At 50.9% G+C, this 25,530-nt stretch overlaps 6 protein-coding genes across 6 annotated transcripts; 2 read left to right on the forward strand and 4 right to left on the reverse strand.

Moving 5' to 3' along the window:
- Positions 1–41: 41 nt before the first annotated feature.
- On the forward strand, positions 42–2,227 carry TGME49_219140 (EF-1 guanine nucleotide exchange domain-containing protein). Its single transcript, XM_002370637.2, has 3 exons — positions 42–302; positions 905–1,149; positions 1,621–2,227. Exons 1-3 carry the CDS (start codon positions 176–178, stop codon positions 1,810–1,812), a joined length of 564 nt encoding a protein of 187 aa, XP_002370678.1. The 5' UTR covers positions 42–175; the 3' UTR covers positions 1,813–2,227.
- Positions 2,228–3,319: 1,092 nt separating this feature from the next.
- On the reverse strand, positions 3,320–8,920 carry TGME49_219130 (NADPH-glutathione reductase; the record flags this gene model as incomplete). The annotated part of the gene is made up of 8 exons (XM_018779831.1): positions 3,320–3,478; positions 3,825–4,007; positions 4,420–4,605; positions 5,041–5,367; positions 5,934–6,187; positions 6,723–7,119; positions 7,763–7,908; positions 8,653–8,920. The coding sequence occupies 8 exons, from the start codon at positions 8,918–8,920 to the stop codon at positions 3,320–3,322; spliced, it is 1,920 nt and encodes a 639-aa protein (XP_018634814.1).
- A 39-nt stretch (positions 8,921–8,959) lies between these two features.
- Positions 8,960–10,935, reverse strand: TGME49_219125 (hypothetical protein; the record flags this gene model as incomplete). Its single annotated transcript, XM_018779830.1, has 5 exons — positions 8,960–9,076; positions 9,447–9,478; positions 9,828–9,854; positions 10,685–10,781; positions 10,906–10,935. The coding sequence occupies 5 exons, from the start codon at positions 10,933–10,935 to the stop codon at positions 8,960–8,962; spliced, it is 303 nt and encodes a 100-aa protein (XP_018634815.1).
- An 848-nt stretch (positions 10,936–11,783) lies between these two features.
- TGME49_219120 (zinc finger (CCCH type) motif-containing protein) lies at positions 11,784–21,909 on the forward strand. The gene is made up of 4 exons (XM_018779829.1): positions 11,784–13,433; positions 14,018–14,214; positions 14,636–14,711; positions 15,173–21,909. The coding sequence occupies exons 1-4, from the start codon at positions 13,170–13,172 to the stop codon at positions 17,894–17,896; spliced, it is 3,261 nt and encodes a 1,086-aa protein (XP_018634816.1). The 5' UTR covers positions 11,784–13,169; the 3' UTR covers positions 17,897–21,909.
- Positions 19,915–21,786, reverse strand: TGME49_219110 (hypothetical protein). Its single transcript, XM_018779828.1, has 7 exons — positions 21,669–21,786; positions 21,489–21,610; positions 21,335–21,433; positions 21,243–21,281; positions 21,177–21,186; positions 20,313–21,121; positions 19,915–20,260 (listed from the first exon to the last, which is right to left on the reverse strand). Exons 2-7 carry the CDS (start codon positions 21,561–21,563, stop codon positions 20,171–20,173), a joined length of 1,122 nt encoding a protein of 373 aa, XP_018634817.1. The 5' UTR covers positions 21,564–21,610; positions 21,669–21,786; the 3' UTR covers positions 19,915–20,170.
- Positions 21,910–22,393: 484 nt separating the features above from the next.
- TGME49_219100 (cyclin-dependent kinase regulatory subunit protein) lies at positions 22,394–25,447 on the reverse strand. Its single transcript, XM_018779827.1, has 4 exons — positions 24,364–25,447; positions 23,903–24,013; positions 23,557–23,744; positions 22,394–23,378 (listed from the first exon to the last, which is right to left on the reverse strand). The coding sequence occupies exons 1-4, from the start codon at positions 25,109–25,111 to the stop codon at positions 22,659–22,661; spliced, it is 1,767 nt and encodes a 588-aa protein (XP_018634818.1). The 5' UTR covers positions 25,112–25,447; the 3' UTR covers positions 22,394–22,658.
- Positions 25,448–25,530: the final 83 nt, after the last annotated feature.

The following is a 25,530-nucleotide window of genomic DNA, read 5'->3' on the forward strand; positions in this document are numbered from 1 at the left end:
CATGCAGTCGGTCCATTCGCCGTACGGAACCGTAACGAGACAAAGCATGTGACAAGTTCGTGAGCCCAGAATCGAAGGTGTTTGCACCACAACTTTCTTCTCCACTTCCGCAGCCGTGCATATCCGCACAAACAGACATATTTCTGCACTCTGTCCTTGTCTCTTCTTGTCCACAATGGTGACTGCCTTCGCGACCTCTGACGAACTCGCCACCCCGTGTACCTACTACACGCTCACGTGGGGAGACGCCGCTGCGGCGCCCAAGAAAGCTGCGGTGGACGACGATGATTTTGATTTGTTTGGTGCGTTGGCACTGATAATAATATAGGCACTCAGAGGAGTGAAGCGATGCATGTGTCTCTCCGGCGGGAAAGGGGGGGGGGTGCCTGCTGGATAGACTGGCGAGGCGATCACCGCGTTTGCCTCCCGTTATCAGGCACTTGCAGCCACAGTATAACGCTCAGCATACACAGGCTTTTCTTCGTGCTCTGATCTCTGAATATCAAGCAAATCTACGCATGCAGCGCGGTGTACCGTGCTCGGATGGGCCTACGCAATCCACATGTGCTCAGTTTCGCGAACTCTGCCGCGTGGATGTCGTTCTCTAGTGGTGACTTTGATTGTTGGTTTAGAAGCGAAATCCATTGTATTCACCTCCTACCCTGTTTGTGGAGAACAGAAAATCAGGGTTTTCCAGTCTGCCTATGTCACCCCAGATCCGCGACGCGAGTTTGATCGACAAAAACATCAACAACTATGTGCGGTTATCAGGAGTAGGAGGAGACGTATGCTGTGTTAGATTTTTGTTTCAGAGCTACGTGAAAGAGGATTTTTCATGATGGGCGACGCAAATGCCATAGTGGATGAAGAGCTCATCGTCCCTCGTTCTTTTGTTTTTTTTCAGGTGAGGAGAGCGCGGAGGACAAGGAAGCAGTGAAGAAGCTTGCAGAGTCAAAGAAGAAGGAGGCGGAAAAGAAGAAGAAAGTTGTGATCAACAAGTCTATGTTGGTGATTGAAGTCAAACCCGCAGATGCAGATACCGATCTGGATGATGTCTGCAAGAAGGTCAAGTCGATTCAAATGGAGGGTGTTACATGGGGTGAGGGTATGAAGAAAGTTCCGGTTGCCTTTGGCCTCTTCAAGCTCCAGGTAGGAACTCTCGTGAAAACCAGTATTTTTGAGTGCCGATGTCAGAACGCGGGGATATTCTTCACCGCTTAGCTACGCGGGACGAAACGGGCGTGTATGCGGCTGCCGAAATGCCCGTGTTGCGCGTACCCGAAGTATCTAGGTCTACGTGATACTTCTGCCGTCACTTAACCAGCGCAGTGCATGCACAGACGAAGATTCGTTGTCAGTTAGTATGTTAGGCGATTGTGTTGTGAGTAGTGGGTATACAGCTGGAACCCTGTGGTAACGCGGGCTAGAAGTTCAAATTTAGTAAAGCGTTGGCCATTTGCAGCTGGTATATATGGTTGCCGACAGGTCTGCTCGTCATCCAAGAGTGTTTGAGTTGAGGCTTTACGGTGGGGGGGGAGGGGGCATCAGGATGGCACTTTGTGTTCACAGTCACCGATATCACTGTGTTGCGTCTGTGCGATGTTTTTTCCCGGTTCGTAGGTTCAGTGCGTCATTCTGGACGATGTTGTTAACACAAACGCATTGGTTGACGAAATTGAGGAGATCGGCATGACAGAGGAAGAGAAACAGAAGCGGCGTCAGAAGGAAGAAGCTGACGATGAGGACGATGACGAGGAGGATTTTGGAGGTCTTGTTCAATCTGCCGAAATTGTCTCTTTCAACAAGCTTTAGGTTGCACGCTACTGTGTCAGTTACCTGCAATTTGCTATACCAAGAAATGCGTTTTTCGTTGTTGCATGTGTGTCAGAACTCCTACGTGGAGAAAACAGTCCGGGACTTCGACACGTTTCCACTTTCAGATATTGTTTTGTGGACCAACAAAATGCCGCGCACAACTTCAGTTCTTTGATGCCGACGCATCCGAAGCACGGCGGTATCGGATATATCCACAAATCTAACGTGGCGACACCAAACGACCATCAGTTCAGCTCTGATTCCAAATAGTGTTGTAAGAATGCAAAAGGAAGCATCGTGATTTCTGGTCAGTCTTCGACGGCTTATTTTACTGAAACCACCGTTACCAGTGCCCAAGCATACCGCGGCTGTTTAACGTAGACCTCTTTACCGAAATTATTAACTCTTTTAGATTTAAGAGTGAGGCGAAGAAATGGTTCAGCAGCATACTTACAGAGCTTATATGAGTTTTGTGAACCATATAGGGACGGAAAAAGAAGCATGATGGCTTTTCGGGAGTCGACGCTGGTTAACCGCGGCGTCTTCAGTTCGTCATTGGTGCCCCGTATGACGATACTGTAGTGTAAACGACTCTCTAAGTATAGCCTATCGTTCAAGAGTGACGTGTGAAATTGTATACGAAATGCCAAACATTCAGGTCGTCGGTAGCAGCATCCATCTCAGTGCGCGAAAGCTACCTCCTACAAACATGACAAGCAGCCCCCAGTGCGATAGTAGGTCACCCAGGACCACGGCGTAAACAAAGCCCCATGGGCTCTCGTCACTTTGAACGGCAACTGTTCCAGACTGAAGAGGGGGAACAAAAGGCTTCGAGATTCCGAAGTCGTTTCTGTGGAACTCTCCGAGCCGCGTGTATCCGGGTGAGCTGTTGTACCGACCTTGATATATACAATTCATGACGAGGCAGAGAGCTCTTCACCTTTTTCGGGCATGTGATAAGCTTCTTGCGATACGGTTGTCTGCTTTTGTTCGTTCTTCTACGGACGCACCGTCGGGACCGCAAAGCTACCAGAGCAATTGCTTTCATTGATTGGTTTGTGCGTGGAAGAAAACACACTGCCCACCGCCATCATCTGCCGGCCATGTAACCCTGTAGCGGTAGCGTTGGACGGCGAATTATCCTTCGCCTTTACGAAGGCGAACATACGTTACAGTGGTAAACAACAGACTAACGAAATGGAAAGACAGGAAACGCGATGCCTGGTCAATCAGGAGAAGGTGAAATAACTCTCGGCCACCATTTTGCCGGGACAAGAGACACAAAAAGCATGAACAGATCCTCCCAACACGGGTAATCACAGTCGTCTCCAGCCTCAAGTCGAAAAATAAGCTACAGCATTATGCTTCCCTGAGTCCGCCCCGGATCTTCTTTCCTGCGTCTCGATTCTCCTCCACTAGAAACAGTGATCCCAGGCACCTCTGTGCATAGAAGGACAGAAGAACTATGCTTTTCATCCAAGGTTTATTGCAACGTTCTAGGCGCTTAGACCGGCCGCTGTAATGGAGATTCTTTGTCCAAGTTCTTCTCCTCCATCGTCGTTGCTCTTCTAGTTACCGGCTTCGGGTGAGGCAACGTGACAACTTCTTCCGCTGCTGTTGGATGGATAGCTAAGGTGCTGTTGAAATCTGCCTTCGTTGCGCCCTGATAAGAAGCCGAAAACACAAAGTGTTTAATCCCGCACGTTGTGCGCTCTCACCTACCACTGTTTTCAATGATGGATGGTTTTTTGCGCGTATCTTGCCAATACGTGTTTCCCATGTATATCCGGCCACAAGCAAGCCCTAACGTGTTGCTGCGTCTAAGTATCCGAGCATGCCAGATTTTTGTGTAGTTGACTTGATTCACTGCATTAACCTCTAGTCCACGTGGTGCGGGTACCTGCAGTGAACATTCGCGATCTCGCAGAAATAATTATGTAAATGGTCGTTCTGCTTGGTCCAAATAGCTCATTGTGATCACAAGAAAAATCTACCGCCGTACTCCTTACCAGTTTGATCGCAACTGCGAATCCCTGGAGCATCTCGTCCACATTGCGACCAACAAGATGCAATCCGAGAACTTTGTCGTTTGCCGTTTTCAGACACACCATCTTGACGAAGGATTTCGGCTTCGCTGAGGGGGGCATACTCCATGCAGCGTAGAATGAGTCTATGAATGTCGATGTGTAGACCTGTAGAAGAACCAAAGTACATTCCCGCTTAACACCATCCAGGTATGGTGGAGAACGGAAAGCCTCCTGTCAGATAGCATTTGACTTCATCGAAAAGGATACTGAGGGTAGAGATGGGACCTAGCTTCAGCGATGCCACCATAGAGGCTGCATGCGGCTCTCAGACAAACTGATTGCTCTCAGTAAATTTTTGATGACTTCCACTGGAAATACAGCAATACAACAACACGCGCACCCCGGAACCTGGTAGTTGAAATCGTTTGTAAAAAGATAATTCGGAGACACTACAGTTGTACTGTTTACGCTACACCATAAGAATGTTCTGTGTGACGGCACTGCTAAATCGGACCTCACTTCACGTCTACATCCATAAACCCCCTACCATCTGAACAACCATACCGCTGCCCCTTACATTAATGTTTTCCTCTCCGTAGAGTGATTTAGCGTCTTCCTCTGTCATCCCAACAGCGCCAAGGGCTGGATGAGAAAAAACGACAGTAGGGACGACGGAGAGATCTAGGCGAGCTTCGCTTCTTCCACCGAAAAGACGATCTGCAAGAAGACGGCCTGCTGCCACAGCTACTGGTGCCAACATGGCCTGTGTGCACGCAGCAGATGATGCCCATGCGAAACAAATGCATCCTTTCACCAGCTGGGTGTCACCGTAATGCTGTCATCGTTGTCGAAGTCACGCGCATCACGATGAACAATAACAATCGTTCAGCCTAATTGAGGATCGCCCGGACCTCGTTCAAACATGTTGGCAGTGCTATTTTAAGTGATGTATAGAATCCATGCTCTATGCGCCACTTACGAGAGACGGTAGCGTTCGTAACCAGTCCAGACCCACACGAAAACACAGCGCGCTGGTCCTTACAGTATATGTGTTTCCCTCGTCTGCACGGGGATTGTAGCACAGCCTCAAGCTGCCTTCCTGAAGAACGTAGCGCCCCCGTGAGCAACCTTCTCGTATTTTCACCGCAACTGCTGGCAACAATTTACACTACACAGCTCATGCAGGGTACGGACATACCTTCCCTACGACATCGCCAACAGCGTAGATGCCGGGTATGCTCGTATTCTGGAAAGCGTCTACTTTGATGAAACCACCATTGTTTACGTCAATATCGACGCCCGCTTCCTCAAGTCCAAGATCCTCGATAGCGGGCGCCGGGTTGACAGCCATGATAACATGGTCGAATCCATGGTGGGCATCGCCATTGTCAAGATGGACAGTTAGAAGTGAATCTTCGAGATGGTAGCTCGTCTCCGTCTGGTCGTGAAATGTATAAGAAGCCGAAAGTTTCGTTCCATCTGCTTTAGAGATCGAAATCTCCACCGCGTTGACCCCCTTGTACAGCTGCCAAGAAGCAGGCGATACAAAGTTCGGTGACGGGACAGTATCACATGCCATTCAATCCAGATGAAGGATTCATGCGCCAGCTCGGTTGCTCAGGGCCAAGTGTAGGAGCGTGGCTACCGCGCTCCTCAGCGGTGAAAAAATAAATTCACAGGGGAAAGCCAGTGTGGTGTTGTGCTTTAGTCGAAAGCAGTTCAAAAGCGAGAATCTTGGAATTCTCATCCCCGTAGCCTCTGCAAGTCACTTTCTGCGCAGACGGCGTGACTTTTTTTTTTATCGTTTGACATCCACAGAACACGTTAACCTTGTTCCCGCCGTCGTCCAGAAGGCCCTCTCACAATGGGGCTTTCCCACGCGTTTGTCTATTGAGCTTTGCAAAACAGTTGGAAATGAAAGCATTGACGAACGTGGCTGTGTGCACGATAACGGCTGTGAGTTAACTGATACGAAATAACATTAAAACGCCATAGGTCATTGAAATCCACCACGTCATCTGTCTCTTAAGTATTCCGCTGATTTTAGTTGCTGGCCGGGCAATCTACGAGGTATTTTCGTCGCAAGCTCACTTGTATTCCGGAAGCCCTTTGTGTAGCCTCGAGGCTCTCCACTGCTTCCTTGTCGAAGCGCTTCAGTTGTCTTTGATTGCGCATAAAAATGGAGACGTCGACGCCCAGATGCCGAAGGATTCCACCCAGTTCCGCGCTGACGTAGCCGGCACCAATCAGGGCCACACGTCGCGGGAGGTGTTGGATTTGGAAAAATCCGTCGCTACTGATTGCGAACTCTGCTCCAGGAATATCGAGGACTTGACGTCGGGTACCTGCTCACCAGTCATTTACACAGTAGCACCTTATAAGGGCCACAAGCGTTAAAAGCCAGAGTTCCTCCCAATTTCAAAGGTTCTCGAAAGGGAAAATGCTTGTCCGTGTCCAAGAAACGAGATTCATCTAACTGCACCGCGCGTTCGAGACTGTGCAGTCCCATATGATTCAACCGTCCAGGACACTGCTATCAGATGCCCGTCTGAGATCATGAGAAGACTTGTACTGCACGAGAAGAAAAACAACACGAAGCTGTTCTTTTGAAAAGGCTTCACATTCACTTATCTTCTTTTGAATACACGCGTGAAAACAAGGCCATGGTCGACCACACTGGTACCCCCGGGGACCTGGTCTCAGGCACGCCGCGGCGGAATCAGATCAGCAGGCCTGAACACGAATTCGCAGGCTCTACATACTTTATGCGGTGGCGAAGATACTATGTAGTTGCTCTCTGGTTCATGTGTTTCAAAAAGACACGAAAAACTCAAGTAGCTGGTTCGGATAGGTGAAATATACATCTCTGTTTTTCATCACCTGTTGCAATAAGAACGTGGTTGGCTGTGACCCGCTGAACCTTTCCCTCGAGGGTTTGGATCAGAACTGCGTGACGAGGGCGGCACCTTTGGGCACTGCTATTCCCGGATTTCCCTGTTCGATCGAAGGAAGCATCTAGTCTGCCAACACCGCGATAAACTGTGACGTTCGCCTCTTTCAGCAATCTCGCAAATGTGTCCCGCAGTCGCGACACGTAGGCATCTCGACTCTCCCGAAGTCTCTCCCACGAGAATGCAAGGCGCCCCCCTGCGGAGAACTTCTTCGACTCGGCTTTGGATGCACTGTTTCGTGTATTCTCTTCGTCGTTCGGAACTGCAAAGCCATAGTATGGCATTGCGTCGAAAGAAGCGCCAAGGTGAGAGGCCAGCCACATTACCTGCATTGGAAAAGGAATGCACTAGGTCTTTGCACGCTGGCAGGCAGAGTTTTAAACGGAGCAACGGCACCGGACAATGCGCCAGTCCCATTAAAACAGTTCAGACGTAGTCTACAGTAGTGTCACCCAGCTACAACCCGCATTTCTATTGAGTTGAAAACCTTCTGGAGCACACGTGATGGTGATAGGACGGCTACTCCAGAGTGATTCTACCTTGACCTGGTGAGGTGCAGATTGAAGGACACTCACCAAAAGCGGTTCTTTGTGCCTCCTGGTTACTAATATTCTGGAAGAGTCATCCTGTTAGTATTCCGACCCATACCAGCATTTGCTTTCCCCAAGCATCGCAGCGCAACTCAAAGTTATTATGACGAAGCATCACAGAACCCGTCAACACACATCGCCTACTGAAGTGGCCTATGCGTCTTTGAAGAACATATCAATTCATCAGTAATGCAGATACGGGAGAGCATAGAAGAGGAAGGAAATAGCCGCAAGTGCAGGTCAGCAGACAGACCAGGCGACGCGGGGGAGACCCGTGGATGTGTTCTACTGCGTATAGACTCGTTGCGAAGCCTGGCAGTCTGCGAGCTGCTGCTAACGTCCTCTCCTGTAGCGGCACTTGTATGTATGTGAGACCAACCTTTTTGGGCATGCATCCCAAGTTCACGCAGGTCCCTCCAATGTTAGCCTTCTCCACAATCGCCACAGATGCGCCATAGCTAGCAGCACGGCGGGCGCAAGCCACGCCTCCGCTGCCGCCTCCAATGACGACGAGGTCAAAATGAGCTGCGCGAAACAGACAGAAACTCCAGAAAGAACGTTTTTTGCAACAAAAAACAGCTGCCCAAACGGGCGAAGCCTTGTAGACCCATGTGCGGCCACAAAAGGGGCTCTCCTCCTTGGTATTGAAGCCCAGCAACAGAATATGTGGGAATGCATGTAACAAATTCCCGCCTGGCCGCAAAAACAAAAACTCTGCAGGACCTCCTCTCTTTACTGCTACCCAGAGTTGCGCTACCAAAATTCTATGCTGTAAATTCGGCTGTTTATATAGAGCGGATTACAGAAGCACGTGGTTTTCCCACGCCAGAAAACACCGCTGCATTCAGACACGTTGTGAGTAGGGACGGAACTGTGAGTGCTGCCACAGAAAGTTGACTCTTGACTACGATTTCCTTCAAGAGGTTCTTGAGAAGAAGTACCATCCCATCAGCATGAAGTTTCCTTCTCTCCTGAAGGGAGAACGAAAGCATTGAGGACACACATCCACAATGGAGCAAGGTACATCGCTCCGAAAAGAGCGGGAATCAAAATTAGAAGAATAACGCAAGTGATGGACGAAAAAACGGCGGGAAATGCGGATTCTTGGGAAAAGCTTGTCGCTCCGGTGCTGTGCGCCTTCCAGAGTTGCTGCGACCACCGTTCGGATCTCCTGTTGTCGCTTTCATGCCGTTCTATGCTGATATTTCCTCAAGAGCGGAACCTGTGAACCGGTCGGCATCCCACTCTTTCGATGGCGCTGAGGGTTACCTGGCGCTTCCTCCTGCTCGCCTGCACTTTCTCTTTCGGACGTTCGCGCGATCGAGGTTGCTCCACTCGGAAAGGCTGTTGCATTCTGTTGATACTGGCAAGAGGACCGCGCTGCGTGGAAATGCTCGCCTAAACTGTTCGCAGCAGATTCATCAGCGCGTCGATACGCAAGCGATTCGTGCGACGCCCCCCCGTTCAAAGCGCTGCCAACGCTAGAGGAGGCGATGACAAAAAGTACTGCTACATACACAATCGCTAAGAACCTCATTGTGAGTTGTCAGCGAAGACGTTGGTATGCTGCTTCGCTTCAATGTACCTCCTTTGACATCGAAGTTGCGTGTCTCCGCCGGAAGCCGGGACTCGGCGACACCAAGGTATGTGAAACTCGGACTCTCATGTCCATTTCATGATGACAAACAGCCACCTGCGCTCCAAGCCGAGTCAAAACAAGGAGCACGAAATGGCTAGAGACAAAAAATATCAGACACACCGCTCCAGCTAATTGTGTTCCGCAGTGCAATGGAGAAAAGCTGCACAGCCAGTGCTGCCGGGCTCAGAAGAGTGCACTTTATGCTTTGTTGGTTTTCCTCCCGAAACGCTCAGTATCAAAAAAATTTGTGCATTTCTATTTATCTGGTTCCACTTTTTTTGTGACGCTGAGAAGACTCGAGACAGAAGGCAGAGGCCATGTCCTAACTGGAATCCAGTCTTTGCTGGCCCTTCGATGCTTGCCGCAACTACGCGCGGCTGTCTCGAAGCGGCTTTTCGGCAAGGGCGGGCGTCCCCGTACTCACCGACATAGCTACCAGAAGTTGTCTGCCGCTGCCTGTAGAGAACGTCAACGCACAGAACTCAAGGTGAAAAGACTCCTCCTTCAGCGCTTGCACGATATACACATTTTCGCAATCTTCAATTCACATAGAAAAGACGTAGTAAGTCAGTTGCCGTTCAGAGGTACTCTCTGTCAGGTCTGTTGTCTTCGTTTCCAATTACAAATACTGAGTGCTGGCGGTAACATGGTGATGTGCCACTTTACAGGACAGCTGCCTGGCAGTCGAATGAAAGCCTAGATTGCCAAATCAACTTCGGTCGTGTTGTCTGCCACTGAACACGTGGGCATCAGACTCAAAAAACAGGTCGTTTTCATCGTGCATCAATCACGAACACAAACGTACCAGCGAAAATTCTGTAACGGTGTGCTTCTGTAAGGAAAAACCGGCACAGACAATTGACTCATTTTTGATGCAGTTATCCCCTCCTTCGTCTTCATTTTAGTCGTTTTCAAGCTCGGAAAACATGTAGCCTGTCACCCTCACAGAGGCCGTAGCCGAGCTGGGACTTCATCCTTTCGTTTCTTGAGAGTGTAACACATGTAAATGCATGAATGTGTTAATGATCATAGAACACTCTCAAGTCGTGGCAGACGAATTCTAATCAAGTGCTTCCCATCGATGTCCCACAACTCTGTCAAACACGTTGGGTACGATGCAGCGGTCCTTCGGTGGATACATCAACAATTGATCCTTTGACTAGGATGTCCATTTGAAACGAGATGAACTTCAAATGTGCGCCCTTCAACAGGGCACACGCGGAGACCTGATCGTGTAACTGATTTGCCTGAGCCCTTTTTAGCCTTCCGCGGTCCGCCCAAAAGACAGGATGATGATAAAACCCGGCCGATACACATTGCCGGTTTTCTGTGTAAAGATGATTGCACGTGAATGTACACATCTATGTATATCTATATGCATAAATATACATAGCATGGGGACTGTTTGGCTGATCGACGTAATTTCCTGTAAATAGCTTTCGAGGGAAAACTTTCACGATTGTACAGGGTCTGCCGCCAGAGAAAACCGTGCTGACGCGTGAGGGAACGTATGGTAAACGGGCTTTACAAGAACGATGTGCAGATACGCCACCCACCCTTAGCGGGGCCTCATCAGATACGCTGATCCCCTTGTGTGAGACAACTATTTCTACGCTTAGTCACGAACTACGTTAACGAAGAGGCGCTCCATGAGACGCTCACGTCTGAGTCTCTCCTGGCGGGTACAGTAAATGCGAAGGAGAGAAAAGGGTTGGTCAAATTGCGAGATCCGTCTCAGTCCTAAGAATCCGCTCGTAACCTACGCCTATGGAGCCTTCCAACTCAAATAGCGAATGAAAAGAATCACACTCTCAGTCTTCATCAAGTCCATGACTCTGCCGTTTGAGGCTGCCTGCGCAGAACTCGAGCTGGCAGTAGCATACGAGGGTGCCACCAACCTCATTTAACAGCATCTGATATCCGCCAGGTTATCTTGGAATGCTGCCGGACTGTGTTCAGCTGTAAACGCCGGCCAAGTTCCTTGGCTCAAGTACTTCTGTTCAGTCTCTATGCCTGCTTGTCATCAGTGCTCCGCCGTGCCCCCTCTTGAACGACCTTTCGCGAGACAGAATTCCGCACACGTAGCCAGGGGTCCACCTTCCTGTCCTCCACACCTTGGTTGAGTTGTTCTATGCAAAATGATAAAGCTGATAATCTAGACAGACAAGCTGGCTCTTTCCCAGAAGTCTTTTGTGCGTGTCCACGTGTATTTCTTCTAGATTTTCCGTGTCACAGGGCACCCCACAGACGCTCTGGAGGGCGAAACCTAGACATGACGTGTAAGTGCTCACGCCCCCCAAGTAACAGCCGCGAGTTGAAAGTCGCCACCCCGCTGTGGTAAAGAAACCTTTTTCCACCTCGTCTCTTCAACGGACGCCTATTATGTGGGCGCGGGCATCTTGTGTGCCTTAACGCCCTCAAACTATAGCTCAAGAAGATTTTAGGATAGAAACGGTGTCACTTCCACTGAACAGGCTCCAGGAAACCCCCTGACTGCCCGGCTGCTGCAATGGAAATTAGAGGAACCCCCGCCAGTCATACAGGCCGCCCTCACTGTCTGCAAGGTAGGCCATGAGTTTAGGTTCTGGGCTCTGACCGTTCTGCGGACTTGCCTGCCAACTGCAAGTGTTCAAGATGAGGTGGTTGCTCTTCGGAGCCGCCATGCGACGGCGCGGCATTGCCGCGTCAACATGAGACTGGGCTGTGTGGTCGGCAGCTGCCGGGGCTGGCATGGAAGGAACCGTGTTCAGAACGTTGACTGCTTTCACCGAATCAGAGAAGGAATTTATTGTGCATGGGTACGGTTCGAGTTTTCCGCGTTTTCAGCAGCTCTAATAGCTGTTCTGTGAGCCCGAGTTGCTAGGTTTTAGCCGCGACCCCCCGACGCTTCACCACTGAGCGACAGCCACCAAACTCCGTTTTCTTGAGGGAGGGGCGGCGCGCGCCGTCAATCTTCGTAACGGGCGTCTCTTGAGTCTTGCTGTCACACCTCAACTTTTTTTTCATACACCTGTGGTGGGTTTGTCTATTCTAGAAGCGTCATATCCACGCAGGTTCCCCCGACTAGCAGTGTGGAAGGAAGCACCACCGCGGCGTCTGTACCGTGCCCTAAGTGGCAGAAAGCGGTTTTTGACGTCGAGTGCCGATTTTTCCTCAGTTTCCGCGAGGTCTGTGTCCAGAGGGGTCTGTTTTGCTGCTTACGCCTTTCCGTCATTCGCGTGCATAACCCGTACCAATTTGCTTTCCGGCGACCTCGCCGTCGCAGCGCTTTATCGGACGGCAGTGTGCTCCGCCTCACGGCACCGGGATTTACTGGGCATCGTTGGGTACGTGTACCCAAGTGACGTCCCTCGTTTTTGTCTCTACCTCGAAAGGGCATCTGCAAATTGCAAACGCGTTAGTGAGCGGCACACGCTGAACGAAGTGTAAACACGTATAGGTAGCTCAAAGGGAACCGTCTCACGATCCTCTGTCGACAGTGTCTGCCGCTGTGAAATTGGAGCAAAGGAGTCCGGTTCAGGCACCGATGTATTTTATTTTTGAGACAGTAACACGGAGCGTTGAGGTTCCAGAGCCCGTGTTCGCGAAAGCCGCCCCCCTCTCCAGGACCAAGCGTGGAGGAACACAGGTGCCGAAGCTAAGAAGATGTTTGTTGTGAGCGGGGTCGCAACAGTCCCGAGCTGCCATTCCTCGGTTTGTAGTAATGACCATAGACTTTGTTTTTCGAGTAGACTGAAGTTCGTTGCAGCTGCAGACGACGTCGCGGGATATCATGCCCTGATAACCGTAGGATCTCAGTGGTCCCGGAAGTCATCGGCTTCGAGGTCGGTGCCACGACAGAGTGGGTTCATCGTGCACAGCAGCAGAACGCACCTGCATCGCAAACTATGCACCTGACGTGAGAATCTTTGAGAGCGTGCGTCCCTCAACCGACACGTGCATTTTTAACGGGAGGCTGCCCGAAGTGTCTCCCTGACTGCTCTAGCGTTTCCGTGGGCAAAGACAGGGGACCTCCGCTTTCTTTGTTATGTCTGCGTGTAGTAGTTCCTCGTAAACCGTACCACGTCGAGGCATTGCAGATTTCGTGCGAACGGTATTGCATTTCTCAGCAAGTTTCTCCGTTTCCACATGCTAGCGGTGAACTGCGATGCCGCCTTCATCAGTAGCGGGGCGTAGTCGCCTCATGAGCGGTAAAGGAATGGAGACATTGGCAAATCAGTCAGGGAATATTGTTGGACAAACACCTTCGTTCACGCCCAACTTGGTCAAAGACGGAGTTCATTCTAATGGAAGGGACGGGGGCAAAGGCACGCGGGGTCCACTCCATTCGGGGACGAACCGTGGCTCCGTCGACTCTGACGCAGCTCGATTCCAGTGTGCACAAACACCCCGGAAGCTTCAGTTTTTCAAGGTAAGGAAGAGGATCAGTAAAGGAGCTAGTTGCGTGCTTGCGGATTGAGTGTGTCAGGTGCTTCGCGGATGGACGCACAGTGTGAATAGCCTTTAGGACATACAGTAACAATCAGATAACAATGAATCTAGACTCCCCATTGCCCATTGTCAATGAGATCCCTATGCTTACAGAAACTACCGTTTTCTGGGGTCTGTATAGTACGGGTTAGTAACGCTTGACATTTTGAAAGACGGAGGCCGTAAAGTGGAGAGCAGCAAAGCTGGACCGAATATAGGCTGGCAGCTAAAAAGAAGGAAGGGTGAAACAGATATGATTCCTTGATACAGCTGTCGTTGTTGAAGCAGTGTGCGACAGTCGTGGCGCTGTATCGGGTAGAATGTGTCATTCATAAACAGACGAGTCTTGGAGTGTTTCCTGGATCTCCAGAGTGACAATAAAGAACTGTCCGTCGTGTGGCGTCGCTTTGAGAAAACATTTCAAGCATCGATCTGTGGTTTGCTTTTACGTAACGATACAGGAAAGTGGGGGTGGCTGGTTCAGGGTGTGTGGCGTACGAGTTTTGCGGCTTCTGCTGTTCTCAGACCAAAATATGCCCATGGTATCACAAAGGCGGCTGTGACAGGGGACTCGCCTGTCAATTTGCTCACGGTTTGTCGGAGCTGCGCGAGTGCCCAGATCTCAGGAAAACGTCACTTTGCCCCAATGTCAAGCGAGGAGGATCATGCACGATACCCGGCTGTCACTACGCTCATCGGGTTCACGAGTTGCGAGCAACGGGGTATGCTGTGGACTCACTGTGGCCGTTCTTTTTTCCATAATAGAGCGGCATCATGGAACTTTTCATGCGTCCGCGACAAGTGGCGCTGCGTGTCTTTTGAGAGGATTGTATACCGCTGTTAACCATTGGAAACACGGATTCGCGAGGCAGAATGGCACGCAAAAGTGTGTTTCCACGAAGAAAGCGAGTCTAACGAGCAGCGTAGACGAGCAATTAATAACCACAACTGCATTTGGACTTCCAAAACACCAGAGTGTTGGGAGAAAGGGGGGTGCACAAAGACGCTGATGTTTTTTTTCGGTATTTTCCCACGTATGATGGTATATGCGACAGTTGCCGGTGACGCATCATGGTCTGCAGCGTAACAGTCTCCACAAATAGTTATGTGATGACTTACCTGTTTCTGGTATGGTGTTGTCAGCCAACTGTACAAAACCGCGCTGTGCGTGAGATGGCAGATGGGCCGATGCAATGCTGGAAGTCTCTGCAGACATGCGGTAAGACAATTTAATGAAGTGCTTTTTACCAGCCCAGCGGTGTGCTGTGATGACTATTCGGCTTTTTCACTTAGCATCTCTCGGGTGTTCGGAGGATTAGCCAAATGAGGCGGCATGTGTAGTTTGTCTTCAAGAAACCACGTGGTTGTGGGTTGCAAGCCAGGCGAGGGAAGGATGAAACGTATTAACAGCGAGAGCAAACCGCATCTCAGATGCAATTATGGGCAGCACTGTCGTACGGGGCGTCACGTACTCCGAGACAGGATTATTCATACGCGTTTCCATGTTACGTGAGATACGTAGTAACCTCCATGTAGCGATAATATCAAGTATGGTGTTGGAGCAAGGATGGTTGTAGGGTACGGAGGTCCGCTTTCAATCGCCAGTAAGAATTGCTGACTTTCTGTTCCGGCGGAATTTGCCAGTCATGATCCTGTCCTGGTTACGCTTCGTGTTCGCAGCACGGAAAAAACGAAATGAGAAATGGTCGAGGCGTGCCACCTCTGAGTGGACCAGGTGATGACAGTTTGCCTCCACTCCTCGTTGGTTCACGTTCTCCGTCTTTACCGGCAGGGCGGCGACTGCGATCTCGAACGAGCGCACCAGTAACGTTTTTTCAGGCGACGCGACGGAGGCAGTCCCAGCCTTTTCCTTTTGACCAACTGGAGACACTCGGCGAACCAGGCGTGTATGTCCCTTGCGAGCGGCGTCTTACGGCACAGATCGGGGGTGGACACGAAGCGCACTCGACGTCGTTGCTCCTCTCAAAACTGATCGCATCAAAAGCTCAGTCAGTCTGTCCCGTTTTGGACGCACAGCGCGGAGAAGGCCATTTCAACGAGGTCAACCCTCACAAGGAACTGCAGATTCAGTTGCGACGAGCGACCAGGGGAGGTGTAACACCTGCAAAGATGACAGCGAAAGACTCCGACGTTTTATGTGGCCAGTCTGCAGCCGTTTTCCAGTTGAATTCGCTGCGAAGGCCGGGGAGAAATGAGGGTATGGCCTCCACTTCGAATGGCCAAGAAGGCCCGTTTGGCGACATCTTGCGTGAAGCAAAGAGCCTTCCGCTTGAACAATCTTGTGGCAGCGCTGCTGCTTTAGCCCTCGAAAACCTGACTGTTCCACGTGTAAATGGGGGATTCGAGCGTCTTCCTCTGCTTGGCGCGGCGTCTGAAGACACACTCAACCGCCCGCAAATTATCGACCAGGCGATTGTTGCACGGGATAGAAAGCTCGGAGAGATATTCTCGCCGTTGTCTGTGGATCTAGATCCCGCGGAACTGCAGACCAGCTGGAACGTACCTCTGCTGCATGATGATTTTGTCGCATCGCTGCATGCGTTGTCTTCGCGTGACGCCAGCGGACATGAGTGCCCGCGCTCGGCTGGAATTTGTCGGCGTGACAGTGTCTCAGTTGGCACCGGTGGAAACAGAGAGGGGTCGAGGCTGCCGCCATCAACCATGGTGTCGCTGCATGCGCGCGAGCTGGGTTCTGGCAGAGCTTCTGTGCGACCGTTGGAAGGCACGGTACCGCGTTCTTTCAGAAAGACCAGTGGTCCCACCCCGACTCTGCCCGGCTCGCGTGAAATCGATGGCGAATACTCTTTCATAGACAAACTGCAGTGTTGGGAATCGCGGAATCGGATGGTAGCCCAGGACAATCCGTTCGCTTGCCACACCGCTTCCCTGGAGACGGGCAGCGGCCGTCCAAGCTGCAATACTCCACTGGCGTCTGGCCAACCTGGGACCAAAGACACTGGCAGCGTAACTGGCTCCTCTGAACACACCGCAGACGTTAGTACGTCTGGTTATCCCCCGGATTTGCTAGCGATGCACCGAGGGTGCAGGCGCGCGTCGTCAGGGGCCTCAACAATCGACACGACCCCGCGCAGCATTGACGCATTGAGTGGCCTGTTGTGTTCTCTCAGTCTCAGCCCGTACTCTCCGACGATCAACAGTGGACCTGGATGCCAGACCCTTGTGGGACGGAGGGATACATTCGACGCATCTGGCGAGAGTGTTGTCTCAGGAGCGCTCAACAAGCTTCGCACAGCGTCCTCGGAGGATAGTCACGAGCCGACACGGGAGCGTCCGGTTGATATGCTGGCGGTCCACGGATCGATTCAGGGCAGTCGTCCCAGCGTGGAAACATGTTCGGATAGCCACAGCATCAGGCAACTCCACGACATCGATGCGGCCCTTGGGTACGGCCTCATCACACCGATCGCCTTGACTTTGTCTGGCGTGCGTGGATCTCAATTCCATGTTTGGGGAGTGCAAGGCGGCAGACAGTCCGAACTCCGTGGGAATGGACGGCGGGAGAAAACGGGCTTTGTGGAAAATCCAGATAGTCACAGTCTACAGAGCGTGAACGTCCCGAATATTTCTCCGGGGCTGGAGAGTGTCTGTGGCTGGATAGACAAGGACAACAGCTGCGGTTTTGGGGTTGGGAAAAGCCAACAGGAAAACTTGGAAGAAACTGGGAGAGACAGCGACTTCGAGAAAGGCTGCAGCGACCGTAAAGCTCTTGACATCTCAGACGTATCGTGGGAAGGTGACCCAGATGTCCAATATCTTCGCCACGAAGCGTTGCCAGAAAGTGCTTCATTGTGCAAGGAAGGACAAGCTTTGAGCATCGGTGTGACCCGTGCGTCAGTTGTACAATGTGTCACTGGCGCGCCAAAGAGCAGTGTAGGTTCTGAGCGACAGGCTGTTGGAGAACTTAACGCTCAGGAGGAATCGACTGTCTGTTGGAAGGTGGACGAGAAGAACCGCATGCGTGAAGAAAACGTTTGCGGAGGGGTACCGGCGGTGAGGAGCGGGTGCATTTATACCCCCTATGATATGGGATCATGTCCATCGGGCAGGCAGAGGCGAGCAAAAGATGAGATTGTCAGCGGGGCAAATTTGGGATTTCTCGCGCAAGAACGAGTTGTAGACGAACATCACGATACTTCGGAGCTTCTATCGGAGATAGAGGCCTTCCGGCGAACATGCTGCGATAGCGGTGCCAGTGTTAGCACTTGCTGCAGTCGCAGAGAGCCTGCAGACACCCCGGTTGGGAACGCTGTTAAAGGAGAGCAAAGTGACAACAGCGGATGTCGAGTACCAGCTGACAGTGGCCACTGCTCTGTGTTGTTCAGTGGTCCGGATCTGTTCCGGGCATCTTGGGATTTACCGTGAGGAGTCAACGGATGAACGGACAGCTGCCGAGACGTTTAGATTGGCGACTGCACGCCTCATAGTTATTGAGGAGAACGCATGATTAAGTCACAGAGTCTGTGCTTGTAACACAGAGTATGATTGACAGTGGTGCCCCAGTTTTTACGTATATGGTAGAAGATTGGCTTCTGTAGTTTTACAGATGCAGTACGTCTTGTAGGGGCACTGGGATTTCATGTTTCCGCTGGTGATACGGGGATAATTCTGTGAGGTGGCGTTAACGAAACGGTGGCCGAAAAAGTTTTCTTAACGGGCGTGTACCATTCTTCTTGTGAGTGGTGAGGAGGGTGTATTGTTTAGCCTTAGACTCGTTTATCGATTGGATACATTAGAGTTGATTTTGGGACCAAAATTTGACAGCGATTGTGCTAGCTCATAGATACTAACCTAGTTTTTAAAAATTGGGCCCACCAAGTGGTCGTGTAGAGTGATCGGTGCATCAGGCAACCATCCGTAGCGCCGGGCTGCCGGACTTGGAATTTTCACTTTTTTTCAAAGAGGCCTGGGGGGCAGTTGGCTTCTGCAGTTTCCATCGGTGTAGAAAACTGTAATATGTAGGTTAGTTGGCGAAAATGTTTTTTCCGTGTGTGCGATATCATGGTCTAACGAGAGGCGTGTGTGAAAGCCAGAACTGGGATTCCACTTTGAGGAGGATACGAGCAAGGTTCTGTTGTTTTGATACCTTCCACTGTGAGGTAGATACGAGCAAGGCTCTGTTGTTTTGATACTAGAATGGAATTGTCGGTAGGGCTTGGTTCAGTTTGTGGTGCTTAGGGTCTAGGATGAGTTTGTGAGGAGTTGAGCCGTGGATCAGTTTTTTTATGTCGCGCTTTTCCGTAGATGGCCAAACCCGTATGTCCAGGCGTTTTTGAGCAGGACAAGGAGGTATGATATTGTTATGGGATTTATCGGGGCACTTTGTTCTGAGGACAAACCTGATTTTTTTCAGGGCTCTCCAGATATCACTTGCATGCGTCATATGCATGTGCAAGCTCATCGATGATTTGGGGAACTTCATGCTCTATGTAGCAGTTCGCGCTGCTGCCGCCAGCTTTTCAGACGCTTTATCGTTTCGTGGGAAAAGTCGTCTTTTTTTGTCTCGTGCATCGTGGGTTTAGTGGTGCTTGAACAAATAATTTGCTTTCGTCTAGCTCGCGAACAGGTTGCTCTCTGAGGATGTGTAAACACTGATGATATTCGGTTGTCGTTGTTCCGTGCGTATTGCTCCAACGGTGCGCAATGGAAGCACGGTGCTGTAGTCAAGAGATTAGAGAATACGATTGTATGTTGTTTGAGTCGATGAATAACGAAGCCGATATTTGTCGGCATGCTGCGTGTGGGCACGTCCTGCTGTTATTCTTGGCAGCGAGACAGAGGCGCTGGACTCCTACGTTCAGGACATGTCTTTATATTTCGAGCAGGTTGTAATAAATCGGAAAGCGTGAGTACACCAGTTGCTAGTGGGCGAATAAGTCGCCGCGTTGGAGTTCCTTGCTGCTGTGCGCTGTTAACTTGCCCCGTTCCTTGGGTAATGGAAAATGTAACATTTTGCGAATTTAATGCTCCCGGGATGTTGCCGTGAAACTATGCAACTAGCATGTCTCCAACATGAGCTTCAACTGGCCTTCGCTGTTTTGCGGTGACGAATGGAAGTTGCTGACAGTTGCCGCTCGAACCTGGAAACGAGGAGTGTAATCTCAGGTAGTTTTTCAGCCGATGATGGATTCGAACGATTCTCCGTGTTGTTCCGAATACTTGGATGTTGCTAGGGTATATTTTGTCACGGCCTTTAGCGTATGTCCCATCGGGGCTAACGACTCGACGCCGAACGATTGTAGTGTGCCTTGTGACATCAGGTTACTTGCGCACATGTGTGTTGGTAGTGTGCGTTTGTCAGCATCATAGTTCTTTAGCTGTAGCGATCTGCTTTTTGCGACTGTTTTAGATGCCGATCTCTCGATCACAAGATAGAGATGGCCAGAGGAGTATGGGAAGTTTTGCCATTGATATCCGTAGTGTCGTTCAAGGAGTGGAGAAACCTCTGTATGTATCTGTCGCGAAGAGATACCAGTATCCAAGCTTTCACATCATCATGATCAACCTCATATCGAGAAGTGATGTTCATCTGTTAGCAACAGAACACGGTGTTAGGCGTACAAAAAGGGAGCACAGATAGAGTTTGTGACGCATTTTAGAGACGTCCGACGTTAAAAGCTGGCGACATCGAATTGAGAATTACTCGTTCTTAGTGTAATTACATAGAAAACGAATGTCTGCAGGCGCCGTCCTTGCGTAGTATTTGATACGTTTCCAGAGGGGCTCTCTCTGGATTGAAATACTTCGCGCAAACTCTCTTATCAACAGGAGAAGGACTTACCAGACTGGTTGTCTCTCTGTGCGACACAATTCTTCCTCGGCAGGAAGATTTTGTGGGATGCGCATGTGAGGGGCGCTGTTTTAATAGGGGCAGTAGATGTCGAACTGACTGCAAGCGATTGCCGACGCCAAGCTGTCGTCGTCCACCGTATCCACTGCTCAGTGGCTGAAGGGGGCGGCGGCTGGATAACAGGGGCGGCGGTGTTTGGCGTTTTTTTCCCCACTTAATGTTGCATTGCCCTCCGATGTTAGACGGACTTGTAATGCTTTCGACAGTCGATTGAGTTTGTTTGTGTGATGGCCCCGCTTCTCGTTTGGGTGTCGTCGTTTGAACCCGCTTGACTCTGCTCCGCCGAGAAGGGCTTGCGAGCTGCTGGGTTCGTTTATTATCGGGAAGCTGAGAGACAATAGCGGGTATGTCTGCGAAGAGTGATGTATTCGGTGGTGTAGAATGAATCACTGCCTCATGGGTCTCTTCAGCGTCCCCAGGCACGGCGTGTGGATCCAATGCATGCCCAGTTCGATGATCCTGCGAAAGCCCAATGGTATCTGCTTCCGTAACGCCCGTTCCGAACATATCAGTCGTATGTATACATGAGGAACCATCGAAATTATTCCATCCATTGCTGTCACCCGTAAGAGGTTCAGCTTCGTCACTTTGTTTGTCTGCGTTTATCCAGCAGCTGTTGATGGGGATGGGCTTGTCTGTGAGCCACTTGCGGGGGGTTCGGTCACGGACTGCGTGTGGACCGGTGTCGTTGCTCTGTTCATGTGGCGAGTAGCAATCAGTGCTGATGGTGTCGCGGTAACCTAAACCAGGCTGAACGACGTAAACTGTGTGAGGGTCTCAACGTGTGGTGGTGACCTTCGCCTATCTGCAGCGACATCCAGTTAGTGGACAGCAGCTCACCCGACGCCACTGCTGACCTACATGTTGCCGGTAACGGCTCCGGAGTAGGGTCGGCAGAATCTTAAGCATTCCTCATGACGGTGTCGCTCGAAGAGCTACAGAGACTAACTTACGTTTCGAGGAAATTTGGCTTCGGGTCCACCGAAGGAGGGCGACTGGTCCATCAACTGAATGAGCTTCGCGATTGATTTGTTGCCAGGGCTGACGATGGTCTGTGACAGACGCTTTCTTCACCATTGGTTGTGCCGCTGAGAAGCTACTCTTTACCGGATCCTGCGGGATATGCGGATGTCGCGAACTCGTCGAATCATCGGTGCTCTCGGTAGGAGACGTCTCCAGCATATCAACCAGACCCTCCCATAATGTCGTATCCCATTCACTGTTACTATCTACCTGGTTGCCACATGCAGTCATACATGATAGTGCGAGTCGTGCCAGTGGCCTTACTGGACTTCCCCGTTCCCGATGATGATGAGCGAGCTGTTTTACTGCTTCGTTCCCCATTACTGAGTGTGTGCGCTGTCTCATGAATGGGCTTCCGATTACACAAAAATCAAACAACTAGAATAATTCCCTATGCTGTTGATAGCTAACTCTACCGAAATCAGTGTAGGTACAGCTCATTGTCCGGTCGCATTACCGCACATAACGCCCAGGCAGTGAAAGCGTCAAAGGGCAGAGCAATTTGACCGGAAAATTCTGATGGCTAGATTGAGCTCTCATTTTCGGAGCAACACGCCAGCTCTCTGCGGCCAAACTAATACCTGAACTGCAGTAGAAAATTGTCGCCGACTACCGAAAGACATCAAACTGATCGGCTACATGGAGCGTGAAGCCTCCAGACGAACTAACGCGCCGATGACAGTGCAAATTCACCTCACACGAGGTGAAGCTATGGCAGGAAACAACGTGGCTTCAAACAAAACAGGAGCGTGGCGCCGTCACACGCGTAAGGAAAGTAAGGTGGCCACCGCAGATATGCCAGCGTCTTGGACGATGGAATGCGTTCGAACGCATTTTCCCTACCGAGTGATTATGACTTGGGAGTGGTATACTTGCGTCTGACGTTGGAGCCCCCTTCAAGCCAAATATTCGTCTGCCGACGAGTTGGACACGGCTATAGCTGCTCATTGACCTCTGTGCATAAACCACCTAAGTGGTTTCCAGCAAATAAGCTGAGAGTTCATTATAACATCAAGGTTCCTACAGATGGGGTCGCACCACGCCTCTGCAAGTTTGCCCACGGACATAAGACACCCGAATTGCTGTCGTCTTCTGGGATTGCAATCGCTACCTTGACAAGGCTCCCCACTATGGGCGCCTATGAACAAAATAAAGAGGGGGGTAACACGCATAAAAAAATACGTCAGTTCCCTAGGAAATTGTTGCGTGCCGTTTCCACCAGTTAAATGCGCCTGCATGGGACAGCCATCCCTTTTATGGACGAGAACCGTCTTTTGCACAATGAAGCTTCAACTTCGGTTCCCCTGGCCTCGGCCGCTGCAGTGGCTGCGTATCTCGAGTGCGTTTTTGCTGAGGTCGGTCACCGAGTGGTCTGTTTCTAACAAGAACCTCCTTTTGTGCAGCGGCATCGCGTGCTGATGAAGGGCCTTCCGGTGGCTGACCCGAAACATTGCAATCGCCATAACTAGCGGCTGGAGCATGGTCGTGATCAAATTCTCTTCCACTCTGCGCCTCGGAACACGAGGGTATATTATTAGACACACATTTTGCATGCCTGCATGAGAGTTGGCGCGTTCCAGAAACAGCTGTCGCAGCTGCTGATGTGCGGCCTAGATCTGTTGAATCCTTAGCACTTATATTCCGCGCATGCGGTCGTCGAGACAACGGCACACCGTTCCCTGTCTCTCCAGTCGTCGCTGCTCTCCCTTGGTTGGCTTTCTTGGACGGTTCCACTGACACACGCGTTTCTGGGCGGAGACTCCTCTCCCGCCATTCTTTGCCACAGGCAGCACCAACAGGTGGAACTTCCACCTCGCCTTTTCGACATTGGGATATCTGGAAGTTCTCATCAGAGCATGCTGAGTCACAATGTTTATGATCGGGTCGACAATCTCCACTGCCACTTGACTTTCCTGCATCGGTGCGCGGTGGGTTCGCTTCAGGCGGTGGTTCGTCGTCGCTGTCAACATCCACCTGTAAACAGGACACAACATGCTGTCGGCTTTGAACTTTCGTTCATTCCGAAAATATAATGAGGTGCAGCTCAGACTGAGCCTGCCCCATCGTTTCTTGAATGAACTGATCCACCAGCTACGCACTGAGGAAAGATGAACTGCAGGTGGGACATCCGGCCACGCCTCTGAATGCTTACCTCATCGCCTTCTCCTGGTGCTCCATCTACTTTCGATGCTCCCTGGGTCGCTTTGGGGTTATCGTCTTCTCTGGGTCTCCTAAGAATCAGCTCCTTCAACTTTCGGTTGAAACACATGAAATGTGTCCAGCCGGGTGACAATGCAATACCAAGGCAGTGAATGAACATGTCTTCCGTCAGCAAGCCATCTGACACAGACATTGACAGCAAAAACCTCCGGATTAGCGCACAGAATGAGGGAATTCGCCTCCCATTGTTTCTGCTTTTGACCGCGCAACGGTTGAAACACTCTCCAGTTCCTAGGATACGGACTCCATCGCCCGCCAGCCGAATTTTATCTTCTCACCTGGCATTGTCGACGCAAGTTTTTCCGCTTCCTTGCGGACTCCCCTTGACAGGATGACATGTCGGTATGTATATCTTTCATCGCTGTACCGCGGGGAATAGTATACATCCCCTGCAGAGCCAAGCATACACGAGAGAAAACAGGGGATAGTTGTGCAATCTCACGGACGGTATAGAACCTGCCAACATGCACTACTGCCGTCCTATCCGTGCCTACGACGCAGTCCATCTGTGTGCATCACAGTAGATCACTTGCACGGCGCGTGGTAACTGCTTCGATTCACTGGGCAGCACGGCCCGAAAAGTGACACTGGGAAAGTTGTTCCTGCTACAGAGCTGCAGACGCGGGTGTCAACATCCTACACGTTGCACACGCAGAGTCGCGGCTTTATCTTAGTGGGTGCAACGAACAGCGGGAAAACCGAAGACGCCGCGACAGAATTGTGATGAAAAGTCACGTACCGAAGGGCGTTTCTTTCCAGGGATAATTGCGTATGTCCGTATTGAGGATTTCGCAGTTGATTTCCTTCTCCAGCTGTGGGTCAACAGGTATAAACACGGCGCGATACTTTCTTTGCTGCTCTCTCTCACTCTCCTCGGCAGCCTCTAGCCTGGCCGCAAGGACGTCCGCATCCTCGGTCTCAAGCCGACAAAGGAAATTCTGGCTTCGATATACCTCCGGAACAGTTTGCAGCGCTCGAAGCTGTGTTCGTAATGAGCTTCCGCCCGCCATCCCTCCACCGAAGATGAATTCTTCGAAAGTTCCCTTTTCGGAACAAATGAACCTGCCAGGAAAGCGAGTCGACGCTTCCCGTACGTCAGAAGTGCTTGCGTATGGACGACGGACTCCCACAGGGGGAGGGAAAAGCGACTGTATACTTCCACACAGATACTGACAACAGTTTGGGGCATCACAGGGACCCCTAATACCTTTTTCTGCACAGCGAAGCCTCTGAAATTGAGACTGATTAACCCGTGTGTGCTGTGTGAGAGGGCAGTCTAGAGTGCGCCGGGGAATGCCGAGTGTGTCTTGTGGCTCCCAAGTGCCTGTCTTCCCGCCCCTCCATTCACAGTTTCCTCTGGGGAGTTCCTCCGCAAGAAATAGGCAGTTGTTGGCAAAAAACACGACTGAGACAAACTTTTCTTGCAGCAGTCTAACAAGAAGCCGGAGGGGGTAGTGGATTTGTGGTCTCCCATGACAACACACCATCGATAAAACACATACGCGCGTGAAGGGACGGCGGGCGAGAACGAAGACATAACCACCTCTTTGCGTCCCAGCAAATACTCATACAACGCACCCTTGTTATTCGCAGCGAGAGCATCGAAAGATCGGAGAAAGACGCGGAAAAAATGGACAGTCGATGCTGAGGACGCAGATGGGGCGGGAACCCTACGCAAAAATACAGGCTGACGACCACAGCTTGTTTTTGGACCTCGTCACACTAAATGGGCACGATCCGAATGTGCCGGCTTGCTGAATTGAGAGGAAACCACGTCACCAAAAAGCCAGGTCAAAACTACAACTACACTGTACGGTCAACAACAATACCGCCTGTCTCTGGTTCGAGGAGCCAATGGTCGACATACACCTCCTCTCTAACCACGAACACTTTGCATACCACCCTC

This window comes from Toxoplasma gondii, chromosome XII (genome assembly GCF_000006565.2).
Source record: "Toxoplasma gondii ME49 chromosome XII, whole genome shotgun sequence".
Classification (NCBI taxonomy): Eukaryota; Apicomplexa; class Conoidasida; order Eucoccidiorida; family Sarcocystidae; genus Toxoplasma; species Toxoplasma gondii.